This window comes from Leopardus geoffroyi, chromosome C1 (genome assembly GCF_018350155.1).
Source record: "Leopardus geoffroyi isolate Oge1 chromosome C1, O.geoffroyi_Oge1_pat1.0, whole genome shotgun sequence".
In the NCBI taxonomy this organism is placed as follows: domain Eukaryota; kingdom Metazoa; phylum Chordata; class Mammalia; order Carnivora; family Felidae; genus Leopardus; species Leopardus geoffroyi.
The window spans coordinates 64,922,185-64,936,273 of record NC_059328.1 but is presented as its reverse complement, the minus strand read 5'-3'; the positions used below and the strand labels follow the sequence as shown (position 1 = coordinate 64,936,273).

Sequence of the window (14,089 nt, the reverse complement as noted above, 5' to 3'; positions counted from 1 at the left end):
TTTTTTTTAAATGAAAAGGTAGGTGTATTAACTTTTCTAAAGACTTGAATACTTAGAGGGAAAAGTACTAGCTTTTGGGAGGTGCTTTGACAATATTTGGTGCTATTCTGGGCAATTATAACTGTTGCTCAAATAGTCCCATTGATTTCCATGGAGAAAACTGAATAGCTGGTTCTCACACTCATTAGCTATGTGAGCTTGGACCAGTCCCTTTACCTTTCTGAGTCTCAGTGTCCTTATCTGTATAACAGATATGTAATAGAGATAGACCACCAACCTATAGGATTGTGGAAGGATTAAGTGAGATGAACTGGAACACAGTATGTGCTTAGAAAATGCTGGTGAATTTTATCCCACAATTAATTTACCAACGACGTTCACAGTATGAGGCATAAAATAAATGAGATTTTCTTACCATTAGCTAAACGGAATGCAGGGTATGGTTACTGAAATATATTTGAATATGTGGTTGCTGATATATTTCGTTTAGTGAGCAGTGGCTCATTGTTCAAACAGAAAATGTATGTGCTAGATTTTAGCATATGACTTCTTCATACTCATGGGATTATAAGGTATTTTATTACTGAGGAACTAAAATCAGGAGTCTGACATTCCTTAGAGTCTTACTTTGTCTATTCTGTAAGGATACAAAGCCAAAAACAATATAAAATTGCATAAATGAAAGCAACAATCCAGAAGCCTCGAGGGTATTTCCTAACTGAAAAAGGGGCAGAATTCAAAGCAGAATAAGAAATGAACAGTTTTTTTCTCTACCAAGTTGTTTATTAGCAACTGCATTAGAAAACTTGAGAGCTGTTACTCACCAATCATGAAAATAATTTTACACTTTCTCAAATCTTCCATGAAACCTTTAAAGTAAGAATAATTTAAGTTACTGGCAAGTAAAAACTGTTTTGAAACACTGGTTTTACTTATGTTGTGTAAAAACCAAAATCTTGTAGCTTTATTTGATAAGAAGCCTTAAGTTCAGTAAATGTGTTAATAGGTCATAAATTATAGGCACCAATGACCATTTCAACCTTATTCCCAGACCCTGGTAACATAATTTCATTTTAACACAAACTATCAATTTTTGGTGGCAAAACTGATAAGCCATTAAATAGCATGACTTACAAAGAAAGATAATTTTTAAAATTATTTTAAAACGTTCTTAAGTATCTCAGTTTTGTGTTATTTTACATTTTTCTTAACATTTGCTGATCTCTTTTAATAAAGAGGGGTTAAAGCACAAATGGGGAGTCTGGAAGATAATATTTTAAATACAGTTCCTATTTACAGAAAATAATACTATTTTCCGTTTAAGGTAGTAATATAAAATTTCCTTCTAAAATAAATCTATTTAAATAATAATAGTGAGTCAATTTAGAGAAAAATATTAAGTCAATAATATCTAGCATAGGTGATATAGAGATGAAACAAAAATCCCAGAGATGGTGAGAGTGAGGATTGAATTTTGGGAACCACTACTTTATTTTTTCTCCAAGTTTTTATTTAAATTCCTGTTAGTTAACATACAGTTTAACATTAGTTTCAGGTGTAGAATTTAGTGATTCAACACTTAAATACAACACCTAGTGCTCATCACAATAAGTGTCCTCACTCATCTAGCCATCCCCCCACCTACTTCCCTCCATCAACCCTCAGTTTGTTCTCCATCATTAAGAGTCTGTTTCTTGGTTTGCCTCTCTTTCCCTATCCCATGCTTGTTTGTTAAATTCCACATATGAGTGAAATCATATGGTATTTGTCTTTCTATGACTTATTTCACTTACTATAATACATTCTAGCTCCATCCATGTCATTGCAAATGGCAAGATTTCATTCTTTTTGATGACTGGGTAATATTCGTGTGTGTGTGTGTGTGTGTGTGTGTGTGTGTGTGTGTGTGTGTGTACATGTGTGTGTATCACATCTTCTCTATCCATTCATCAGTTGCTGAACATTTGGGCTCTTTCCATAATTTGGCTATTGTTGATAATGCAGCTATAAACATTGGGATGCAGGTATCCCTTCAAATCAGTATTTTTCTATCCTCTGGGTAAATACCTAGTAGTACAATTGCTGGATCATAGGGTAATTCTATTTTTAACTTTTTGAGGAACGACAATACTGTTTTCCAGAGTGGATGCACCAGTTTGCATTCACCCCAACAGTGTGGGACCGAGGAACCACCACTTTGAAACAGAGGGATAATTAGGAATTTTTGGCAAAGTGCAAAACCCTCCAGAGTTTGTGGAGCCCTAAAAGATTGTCAATTGTCATGTGGTGTAGTAGCTGGCCATGAAGGATGGGTAGACAATAGCTACACTTTTGATACTATTCTCAACTGACTAGACTTAGGCGAGTGACTTCCTCTCCCTTGTACTTCAGTTTCTCCATCTGTAGGGTAAAGGTGTCAGACCCAATGATCTCTAATGTCTCTTTCGGTTCAAATACCTATGATTCTGTGGTTCCCGTAAATAAATGGGCCACAGGAGGAAATGGTCCCCTTTGTCCCTTGGCCAAAATTATGATGTGATTATTGTTGCATGTTTCAGGTTTCTAAAGTAACCCAAAATTCGAAGAGGCCTTGGGTAAGAGTGAGGTTACTTGAAGAGATGACCACAGCCCCAAACTTGAATTGGGAATGGCTCTGTGAGCTCAGGGTCTCTGGCCTCAGAAAGTGCCAATGGTTATTGCTTGAGCCTGGAAGCAGGGGGTCCTCAAACTAAAAAAAAAATGTTTAGAGTGAGGACCTGAGGACAGGAGAAACAACAGAACTACCCTCGAATGTTTTAGAGAAGAGCAGAAACAAATTCACCCTGGCTTTAAGACCACAGGGCTTTAGTTATGGAGATCAGGCTGCCTGCTGAGCTGTGCCAGGGCAGGGTCACAGAGTTTGGGGGCAAAAGTAGATTAGCTCAGGATGCTCTGCAGTTGACTGTGGGAGTCTGCACAGGCCAGTAAGGGAGGTATTGCTGTATTCTAGAGGCCATCTTGAGCAAATGATGGTGAAAAGCTAAAGAAGTAGGCTCTAGAGGGGGTCAGAGGATGCCACCATGTTCAAGTCAATCCTTAGATTGGCTAATTTCTTTTAATTTAAAAAAAAAATTTTTTTTTTCAACGTTTATTTATTTTTGGGACAGAGAGAGACAGAGCATGAACGGGGGAGGGGCAGAGAGAGAGGGAGACACAGAATCGGAAACAGGGTCCAGGCTCTGAGCCATCAGCCCAGAGCCTGACGCGGGGCTCGAACTCACGGACCGTGAGATCGTGACCTGGCTGAAGTCGGACGCTTAACCGACTGCGCCACCCAGGCGCCCCTCTTTTAATTTTTTTAAACATTTATTAATTTTTGAGAGAAAGAGTACACAGTGTGAGTGGGGGAGGGGCAGAGAGAGGGAGAGAGAGAGAGGGAGACACAGAATCCGAAACAGGCTCTAGGCTCTGAGTTGTCAGCACAGAGCCTGACGCGGGGCTCAAACTCAAGAATGGTGAGATCATGACCTGAGTTGAAGATGGACGCTTAACTGACTGAGCCACCCAGTCGCCCCAAGACTGGCTAATTTCTGAGCAGCTTAGTTTAACACCCCCAGGGGTGGTGGTGGTGGGTGTGTGGGAGCAGGCTGATTCCACAAAGAACTTTCAGAAGAGTTTCTTTGATGTGCTTAGACAAAGGCCAGACAGAGATTCTAAACCAGTGAGGAGGGTGGGTGTGGAGTGTTATGAACTATGGCTAACAAGAACTAACATTTAAAGTCAAGTTTTTAGAGCACCATGCTGGACAAACAAAATAGATCTGAGACTGGATGCTTCCCTTAGTTGGGCAGATGTGACTGCAGATGGAGTAACTGAAGATAATTTTGAATATTTTATTATTCTTAATTTAACCCTTATGCTAAGGGAGCTACCTTTCAAACTGTAATATACACTGAAGAGACAGTAATATATTAGAATATAGGACATTGTGATTTTTCACTTCATGGAAAATAACACGTGAAGTTTTGAAGTAAAGATTCTAGAGTTCAAAGGTATTTGATGTTTTTGTTGGAACCCCAGGCCCCTGAGCTGTGTGATTCAGACCCTTGGCTGTGGAAGTTCCTGGAGCTACCCCCACCTTGAGGGGAGACCCAGGATGGAGGGGCCAGACTGGGTGGAGCCAGCCCTAAATTCCCAGTCTAGGTGTAACTTAGGGCTCTTTTCCTGGTTCTGGAGGCAGCTGCTTTTGCTCTTGCTCTGGGTGTGAGTTGACTAAAATGATGGGCAGAATGTGGTTACCTTGAGAGATAGTACAAAGTTTTTATTTCCTATCTTGGTGATAAAACTGCAGTTTTTACACTTAAAATTAACAGATAGGAGCCTGACTTACACTTTATATTTTATGTAGATGATAAGTACTTTTGAAAGCGAGATCACTCCTCTGTTATCCAACTTGCTTTTCAGTAAAATTGGGATGTTTTTTTTATATACACAATGCTACCTTTTTGCTGGAATCCACTACTAGCTGAGGAAAGGCCCAATTCTGAAGAGAAAATGGGACATGAAGAATTGGGTTTGGGAACAGGAGGGGAAGGAGACAGGGGAGCTAAAATCAGAGGAAAGATGTGAATTTGGGGTTTGGGGAACCATCTGGTTTTCACACTAAGGAATAAAATTTTTTGTTCTTTCTAATCAAAGAGATGCTGCAGTCTCTACAGAACAGTCCACAGTGACTGGAAAAATCCTATGTTATCTGGAGCTTTCTATTAAAGGCACATACATTGGTGCTTTTAACTCATGGACCAGATGGTCATCTCATGTTCTCTAGACTTCCAGCTTCCTTTTATGAAGCTAAGCAACAACTGTTTCTTTTTTTAAATTCCTGTCCAGTTAACGCACAAGGTTATATTGGTTTCAGGTGAACAATATAATGATTCAACAATTCTATACAAAGCTGAGCAACTTTTAATCTATTTGCTATCTAAGAAAGCGACTATGGTTGTTATTGGGTATGGTTGTACCTATGATGGAACATTCATGCAGTGTAGTCATTAGGAGTTAAGGTTATGGAGAGTTTGTAATGACTTGGGAACATGCTTATGTTATGATATACACAAAAAGAATGGAGATAATTATTTGTATATACACATGTATTCTCAACTATATAAAAACAGGTACATAGCCAACCCACTGGGATAAAATACACTAGAATATTAACCATGATTATTTAGAGGTCATAAGGTTTTAGATAGCTCATATTTTCTACCTTGAAAACATTTCCACAATGAATACATATTAATTTTATAGCCAGGAAAAAGGGAAACTTTATTAGGCAATCAATCAATCCCTGTCCAGTTGGGACTGAGTTGATTATTTGCACTTGGCTCATGTTTATGTGCCTTTCCTCATGAATCACCATGATGTCATTTGGTGACTGAGATTTTCACATACTGCTATGGCCATTATCATCAAATGACACTTTATCTATTACCTCATGCTCATGGATCAGTGTAGGATTAGAGCTGGGGTTATTTGGAAAGCCAGATCACTTACTTGCATGTGCTCACAGTCAATACAAACATATTTCCATGAACCATAGTTACAGCAACATTTATTACTGAGTGGACATGTTAGAAGGTACTTTACCTAGGACAATCATGAGCCTTATCTCTTTTGGACAATCTCAAATTCACATAATTTTAGCTATTTTCAGACAGTGAAGGCTGAATTTGCTAGTTGTTATGAGACTTTTTTTTTTTCAACGTTTATTTATTTTTGGGACAGAGAGAGACAGAGCATGAACGGGGGAGGGGCAGAGAGAGAGGGAGACACAGAATCGGAAACAGGCTCCAGGCTCCGAGCCATCAGCCCAGAGCCCGACGCGGGGCTCGAACTCACGGACCGCGAGATCGTGACCTGGCTGAAGTCGGACGCTTAACTGACTGCGCCACCCAGGCGCCCCATGTTATGAGACTTTTAACATGACAACAGTTACAAAGCAGGATAATTTGGGTGTTTCTTAGGTTGCATCCCAACAGCACACTGAAGAATTTTAACTACCATGTAGGAAAAAGACTTCCAATAAATTTGAAGAATGTTAAAGTTAGCCAGCTGTCTTTACTGCAGGACTTATAGGAATCTTGCTATGCTGTTATATGTGTCTCTTCCAAAGGGTAGTGAGTGTTAAATGTTTCCCAAACATATTTTTACGGGAACATTCCATTTTCACTAAGCATGTCAAGGGTCATGTTCTCTGGGTAGTAAGGAAATGCATCTCTAAGTAAGGTGGCCCTTTGATTCTTGCTATGGACTAAAAGGGGAAAGATCCAAAGAGTTCCAATCTTAATTGTGTAGCCTGGTTAAGGAAAAACTGCATGCTGTCAGTAGTTTACTGTCTATCAGTTGGCGTTTAATAAAAAAGACATGTTCAAAGCTACTAAAATACAACTTTGGTCTGATCAGTAAGGGAAACTCACCTCCCATGGTATCCTCTCCAAATACATTCAACTGGTCATCACCCTGCACATAAAAAATCAAAATATTAGGTGAGAGTACTAACAGGTATTGTGCTAAACTTCTTGCCAATGTACATTAACATACCTAACTTTCCAAACAACTCTATGAAGGAGGCACAATTACTATCCACCTTTTTCAGATGAAAAAGCCAATAATTCGAGAAGCAAGTTGCCCAAGGTCATGTAGCAGTGAGGGACAAAACCCAGATTGGAACCTGGGCTGTCTGTCCCAAGAGTTTATGCTGTCTTTGTTGGACTTCCTGGTACAATATCACACTTCATTTTCTTGGTGCATGACCTATCTGTGATCAGAAAAGCTGATTTGAAGAACACAACACTCTTCAGTGACCGAAGCTCACCGATGGTTGTAGTTATAGTTGTTTAAAAACAACTTCATGGTTTAAAGCTGGACTTGGCACACTCTCTGTAAAGGGCCAGATAGGAAGTGTTTAGCAGTGGGTGCCATATGGTTAACCACTGGCCAATCCCTGAAAACTAAAGCATGAAATAAGGGAGACTGGAATGACCAGCTTTGATTGATGCCTGCTTTTAAATGTTTATTTTATTTTTTAATCAAGCAGCTGCTGCATTTTCCTTGCAGAAGAACCAGTGGTAGTTGGAGGGGGGTGGTGAGGGGAGTCTAGGATGAAAGTTTATATAAAAAGGCATTTGGTGAGAATTCTAATTTCTACTTATGTCTCCATCCATTCCATTTTCCCATTCCCTCATCCATCATAGGTAACCACTTACAGAAGTTTTTTTTTTTTTTGCATCTTTTTCCCAATACACAAAAAACTTTCAGATATCTATGGATACATTTGAACATAAATATATAATATGGCATTACCTCCATTTTGTATACAGAAAAAAGTGTACTTATATTACACATGCATATATGTTCATAATATACATACTCATCTATAATGATACTGTTCTTCCCCTTGCATTTTCACTTATCAGTGTATCCTGGAGAACTTTCCATATCAATACAGAATGTTCTCAGTTGTACAGTATTCTATCGTATGGAAGGTAACATAGTTGTTGTTTTTAACTAGTCCTTTATTGATGGACCATTGAGCTGTTTCCAATCTTGGATTATTTTGGGAAAAGCATGGTGAATAAGCTCATATAAAGGTCATTTCATACACATATATCTGTAGGATAAATTATCAGAGAAGGGGGTGTGTGGTCAGACAGTAAATGTATCTATAACTGATAGATTTTGTCAAACTGCTCTCCATTACAGGTTGTGCCATTTTGCAGGGCCAGCCTGTGGCTCATGCTTCACTCCAGCCTCTTGCTTCTAATTTGCTTTGATGTAGGAGTCAGTTAAATGAGGTTGGCTTGTTGTATTAATGCCCCCTTAAGGTAAACTGCCATGAGAGTACTTGTTTGAAATCAGCCTTGCCATTCTTTTTTAGAACATATGCCTTCAGGGCAACTTTACTGCTTGTCTTCTTAGATTTCCCTGTGTATCTAGAGCTATTCCAGGTGAGAGAAGAGTTTTTGTTTTTTTTTTTAATTTTTTTTTTCAACGTTTATTTATTTTTGGGACAGAGAGAGACAGAGCATGAACGGGGGAGGGGCAGAGAGAGAGGGAGACACAGAATCGGAAACAGGCTCCAGGCTCTGAGCCATCAGCCCAGAGCCTGACGCGGGGCTCGAACTCACGGACCGCGAGATCGTGACCTGGCTGAAGTCGGACGCTTAACCGACTGCGCCACCCAGGCGCCCCGAGAGAAGTTTTTAATGGAGTGTTCATTCAGGAACACATTTGCATTCATTAACTTCCTTCCATGAATAGGAAAAATGTCAATTATTCCTCAGTGAGCCTATCCCTACTTCTCTTGTTGAAATCATTGCATTTTACAGCATTGCATTTTGGAGTTATTGGGATCATCTAATCCAACCCTGCCATCACCCTCTCCCATTTTACAGATGGGGAAATGGGTGGTCATTGAGGTCATTTGAGGAGCCCATGGCCATGTCATCATGTCCTTAGTGAAGTCAGGGTTAGGATGAGAACCACATCTCCTACCACACAGCATGGTTCGTGGAGATTTAATCCTAGGAGCTCAGCTACCACCATGGATCAGTTAGTGTCATGCCACTGCCTGGCTGGTGCACCCATCTCTCAGCTGTTGCTAAGGGCTCACAGAACACCTTCAACATAGGACAATTCTGGTATAAGTTGTGCCCTAGTGTTCCCCTTGAGATCAGACTGAAGCTGATAGCCACCTGGGGTCACATCCTTGCTCAGCGCCTGTCCCTGCCCTATCTTGCATCTCTCCCCCTGTCCTAAAAGCACTCCCTAATAGCACACTTGCAAAGAATTCCCATTTGAGGTTTTGCCTCTAGCGAAGCCCACCTGAGACAGGGACCTGTTTGAAGTTATGTTTGCCTAACAAGCATCTACACGAAAGAGGTTCAGTAGCTTTTGTTGGAAAAGGATTGTTCCATTAGACTCTGCTTATTGCTTGTCACACAGCTATTGAACATATCCAGGTAGTGTTAGGGAGTCTTCTCCCTTAATTTTTAATATCACTGTTGAGTTATAAGACTTACACCCATCTTACAGGCTGAACTGCATCAGATTTTTCTCACACCTAGTTATCATGTTTTAGAAGAGCAATCAAGGTTAATCTGAATTAGTAAAATAATGCACTGTGTTATAAAGGAGCCTATCTCACCTCTATGTGGCTTCTTGAGTCTGACTGGTTTTTATCCATAGCTTTTATTCATAGCCTTCTAGTATGTTTGCCCAACGGCTTCATATGAGCCCCAGCCTTACTTCCAATAAAGCCCTGATAGTGAAAAGTTTTTGGAGCAGAGTGGTGCTAGGAATGGGGCCCAGTGCATTCAATGACATGAAAGCCCAGGTAAATAGGATGTTTGACTGGGGGGGTGTTATTTTCCATTGATGCTCAATAAACCTCATGATTCCTATGTGAATTTTTTTTGTAAATAAAATTAATCTGGCATCTTATACACACACACACACACACACACACACACACACACACTAACAACTAATGAAAGGCAAACACTTCTGGTTTTGTTTTGGTGAAAAAGATGCCATAAAGACCCCAGAAGCCCTAAGTCTCATCTCTTTCTTTTCAAGTGCTAAGTGTGTTCTGTATGAAAGGCATTAATTCAGAATGTCAATTATATAAGAAGCAAAATGTCAGACAGGTTTGTTTCAGATACCTAATAATCTGTAGCTGCATCTGCAGTGAGGCCTACTTTGAGAAAGTACAACCCATTCACTACCAACTTCCACCCTAGGCACCCATGGGTGCTTCTTGGTGTTACAGTCTTTCATTGTGTTGTGCTCCATCTAGTCAGCCTTCTGACACCTGTAAGCCTGAATTGTGAGGTTGAGCTTTGTGGGTATGATGAGGCATAGGTGCCTTTCCACAGTAATAAACTAGGTTTGGGGGGCATAAAGCAGAATACTAAATCTGAACAAACCGACAGAAACGGTACTAATATTGGCACAGATTTTATGTAAGTGCCAATTATGACTCACACATACGAAGCCAAGACACAGACTGCAATGAGGTAATTAATGCTGGTGAAGATGGGCAAAGCTGCAGAGAAACCATTAACACACAAGAGCAAGTTCAGGTTGCCATATCTTCTTGTGCTATCTTTACGATACAATGCTGGTAACTGAAGGGGAGAAATAAAAAAAATCCTGTTGCAGTGACAGAGCTAGAACCTCCAGACAGGACTTGTGGCTCTATGGGAAACTGGGTTTGGACTATGGATATGCTTTGGTCTCTATCTCTCATTCTCCAGTCAGGCCAGAGCCATAGGAGAGCAAAAGCGAATTGCATTCAACTTTATTTCCCGGGGTGGATGTGTCGGCAAGGAACTGCTTTTGCAAGGCTGGATTCTGGTATCATTTTTAAGAAGAGCAGCTAGTTGAGGTGCGTATATGTTTTCCTTTAGGATTGTAGCTCCTACTATCACCACCTTATGATATGGGTGTCTTGTCACTCTCAATTCCTTGAACTATTGAAATTTTGGGGGGAGAGATAAAAATAGAGCAACGTAGCCTCCCGGATGGGTTCACCAATCATAAGAAATTATGTTCTTCCACCTGCTTTCATTGCAGCCTGGTGTATGCTCCTGCCTGCAGGACCCGTTCTGTGTGACACTGTCACAAGCAGATCAGGTCCTAATATAAAGTGGACATTGAACTACTGCTATAATCTCACTGGATCCTTGCTGGGAACCTATGCGTGTGGAATGATGCTGCTGAAGTTCTGTATGTCACTGGATGGGGATGTGCCTGAGCATATCCACTGCTGCCCTCAGTGCCCTGATACCAACCTATGTTACTTTATCAGCAGTCTCTTACTGGTATCAGAGGTGAGGTCATGGAGTCAGATATTTACGCTGCTCCTCCTTATGTAGATAGTGTTGATGTTTAAAAATCCTTTTGGGACAGGTCATCTGGGTGGCTCAGTTGGTTAAACATCGAACTTTGGCTCAGGTCATGATCTTGCTGTTTGTGGGTTCGAGGCCTGGGTCGGGCTCTGTGCTGACAGATTGGAACTTGGAGCCTGCTTCAGATTCGGTGTCTCCCTCTCTCTCTGCCCACCCTTCCCCCGCCTCATGCTCTGTCTCTCTCTCAAAAATAAATACACATTAAAAAAATTAAAAAGTTATTCGAAATTAATAAAAAAATACTTAAAATAAATAAATAAATATCCCTTTGGGGACCACGAAACGAAAGCTCTCCTGGGAAGGAGGTAGGACATTTTTGGGGTATCTTTCTAGTTCTTGTTTGTATTAAACTGTATGTATATTTCATGGTATAAAAATGTATACAGCTTCAAATGGAATTATGACAAAGAGGTTTTATTTAACAACAGAATATCATAGCTAAGATGAATTTCTTGCCCTAAAATTCACCAAGAAAAGACTACTTTCTTTCTCTGACATTAAGCACAGAGATCAACTTCAAGATTCAAAACAATGGATTTCAAAGAGATTCTCTAGTTTCTGAAATGAATGTGAGGAGCAGTCTTTTATAATTTTTTCTGACCTCCCCGAATACTAAGCAGTTCTCAAAGAATCATGGACCATGAAATGTTAGCATGAGGATTTTCCTAGGTTTCTATTTAAACTGATCTAAGGCCTCCCTCGCTGGTTCTAAGAAGCAACAACAGGAAGGTGGGGATGGGTTTGAGGCACAAAATGTTCTGTAGTTCTCAGAAGTGGTCATCTTCATTGAGAAGCAGAATCTTAACAGGGAGAAATAATAATTTAAAAAAGAACCCAACCCAAACAATACGAGGCTATTTCCCCATCTCATAACCTGAAAATGAAACTTTGTGAAGCTTTTTTGTTAAAAAACAAAAACAGCAAACACCTTGAGTAAACAACTAATTTTTTTTAAAGTTTATTTATTATTTTTGAGAGTGAGAGAGACAGAGACAGAGACAGAGACAGAGTGTGAGCAGGGGAGGGGCAGAGAGCGAGGGAGACACAGAATCTGAAGCAGGATCCAGGCTCTGAGCTGTCAGCACAGAGCCTAGCGCAGGGCTTGAATCCATGAACCGTGTGATCATGACCTGAGCCGAAATTGGATGCTTAACTGACTGAGCCACCCAGGTGCCCCCTGAGCAAACAATTTTAAAAAACGGTTATTGGAACTGCTATTTGCTAGTGTTCAGAGTGTTTTTAACGTGCATGATGTCATCCAATCCTCGGAAAGACACTAGGAGATGGGCAAGTTTGAGATTTCCTATTGTTCAGATGAGGAAACAGGCTCAGCAAGCTATGTGACTATGCAGGGTGCCCCAGTTAGTGCGCTTGCCTGGTTCCCATGCCTGGGTCCTGATGCCTCTCCTGCAGCCCCTGATGGAGCATGACAACCCGTCTGTGTGTGATATGGAGCACAGAGTGTAACGAGTAACTACACTACACCAGCGAAGCGAATGCTCATGGTGTCTTATGAATAGGAAGGAAGGTGGATTCCTTTGCTAAAAGAGGGACGGAAGCCACATCATGCCAACCAAATGATGTGAAAGCGAAATTCTCAAGTTTACTGGTTAGCTGTGAATGTAGTTTTAAGATTCCTCAGATCTTCAGCAGGAGAGTATTGGAAAACAGAAACGTAACTGCATTTTATCAGCAGGAAGAAGGGAGACTGGTCCTTGAGAAGCACTTTGAGTGTTTACAGTTCTTTTCTAAAGCATGTTTTCATTTAAAGTAATGGGCAATTTGGAAAAAAAGTATGGGGAGTGGTGTGTAATTTAGTTACACCCAAGAATTTATTTTACGGCAAGTCTCATTTCTCTCTCACTGAAGTATACACAATTAGAGGCCTTCTTGCTGTGGTAGCACTTGTGTAATTGAGTAAACAGGGATAAAAAAATATAGGGGATGCTAGGCTAACCTTTTCCTAGTCTTATTAAATTGCAGGTTCTCTACATGAACTACTTTAAATAGTGGTTTACAGATCTGGCTCTCTAGGAGGAATGTTTTTCTTCTTTTATATATAAATCAAAATGTTGCTGTCTCTAATAAAAAATTTATTTTATTTTAAAGGTTTTTAAAAATGTTTTTTATTTATTGAGAGAGAGAAAGAGAAAGAGCACGAGTCAGGGAGGGGCAGAGAGAGGGAGAAAGAGAATCCCAAGCAGGCTCCACTCTGTTAGCACAGAGCCTGACAAGGGGCTCGATCTTACAAACTGTGAGATCATTACCTGAGCTGAAGTCAAGAATCGGACACTTAACCTACTGAGACACCCAGGCGCCCCTCTAATAAAACTTCTAAAGAAAATATTTTCCTGATGTTTTCCTACAACTTCCTGTTTTCACCCCACTGCTAGAAGACAATGTAAGACACACTTTAATCTTGTCTTCACATGCCAAATGCAGCATGTGGTTAAGCAGGGTTTTGTCAGGCTGCTGCTGTAAAGGAAGGAGCAAAGTTCCCAGTCTGATTTCCTCTCATTTAAAGTTAATGTTGGCCGGGGTCCTTGGGTGGCTCAGTTGGTTAAACGTCCGACTTCAGCTCAGGTCGTGATCTCACGGTTTGTGAATTTGAGCCTAGCATTGGGTTCTGTACTGACAGTGCAGAGCCTGCTTGGGATTCTCTGTCTCCTTCTTGCTCTGCCCCTCTACTATTTGTGCATGCGCTCTCTCTCTCTCTCTCTCTCAAAATAAATAAATAAACTTAAAAAAAAAAAAAAAACCTCTGTATGTGTCTGTGTGTTTTTCAGGGAGAAAAATATCACCCAGAGGAGTCACTCTTTGTCCCACCTTCTTTCTTTAAAAAGCAAGTAAGACTGGGGGGAGACAGGTGGGGTACAGTGAGCAAGTGGAGAGCTCAAAGGACCCTTTGATGACTCCTCCTCAATTCCTCTGAGTCCTTCCCTCATCATGGGTGTATCCCAATGCCTTTCTCTTCAGTCTGAAGCACTTCTTGGTTATCACTATGACAGATGCACCAAGCAGCTTCCCATGGACCACCCCTAAATCCAGAGTCCAGCTCTGACCTTGCCCCATGTCTCTCACTTTCATTATTCCTCAACTTGAATGTCCGTGTCCAACTCCCGGAGGTTCTAGAGGGTAAG

At 40.6% G+C, this 14,089-nt stretch overlaps 1 protein-coding gene across 4 annotated transcripts in view; it reads right to left on the bottom strand.

The window, feature by feature from the left end:
• AK5 (adenylate kinase 5) overlaps positions 1 to 14,089 on the bottom strand; it is a 262,841-nt gene that overhangs the window by 69,987 nt on the left and 178,765 nt on the right. For 3 of the 4 annotated variants that reach the window (XM_045477913.1, XM_045477911.1, XM_045477914.1), the window contains exons 9-10: positions 6,456 to 6,498; positions 825 to 869 (exon numbers count right to left, since the gene is read on the bottom strand). In XM_045477913.1, coding sequence (XP_045333869.1) covers positions 825 to 869; positions 6,456 to 6,498 — 88 coding nt within the window. The remainder of the gene's footprint in view (positions 1 to 824; positions 870 to 6,455; positions 6,499 to 14,089) is intronic. The other variant, XM_045477912.1, reaches the window with a different exon arrangement.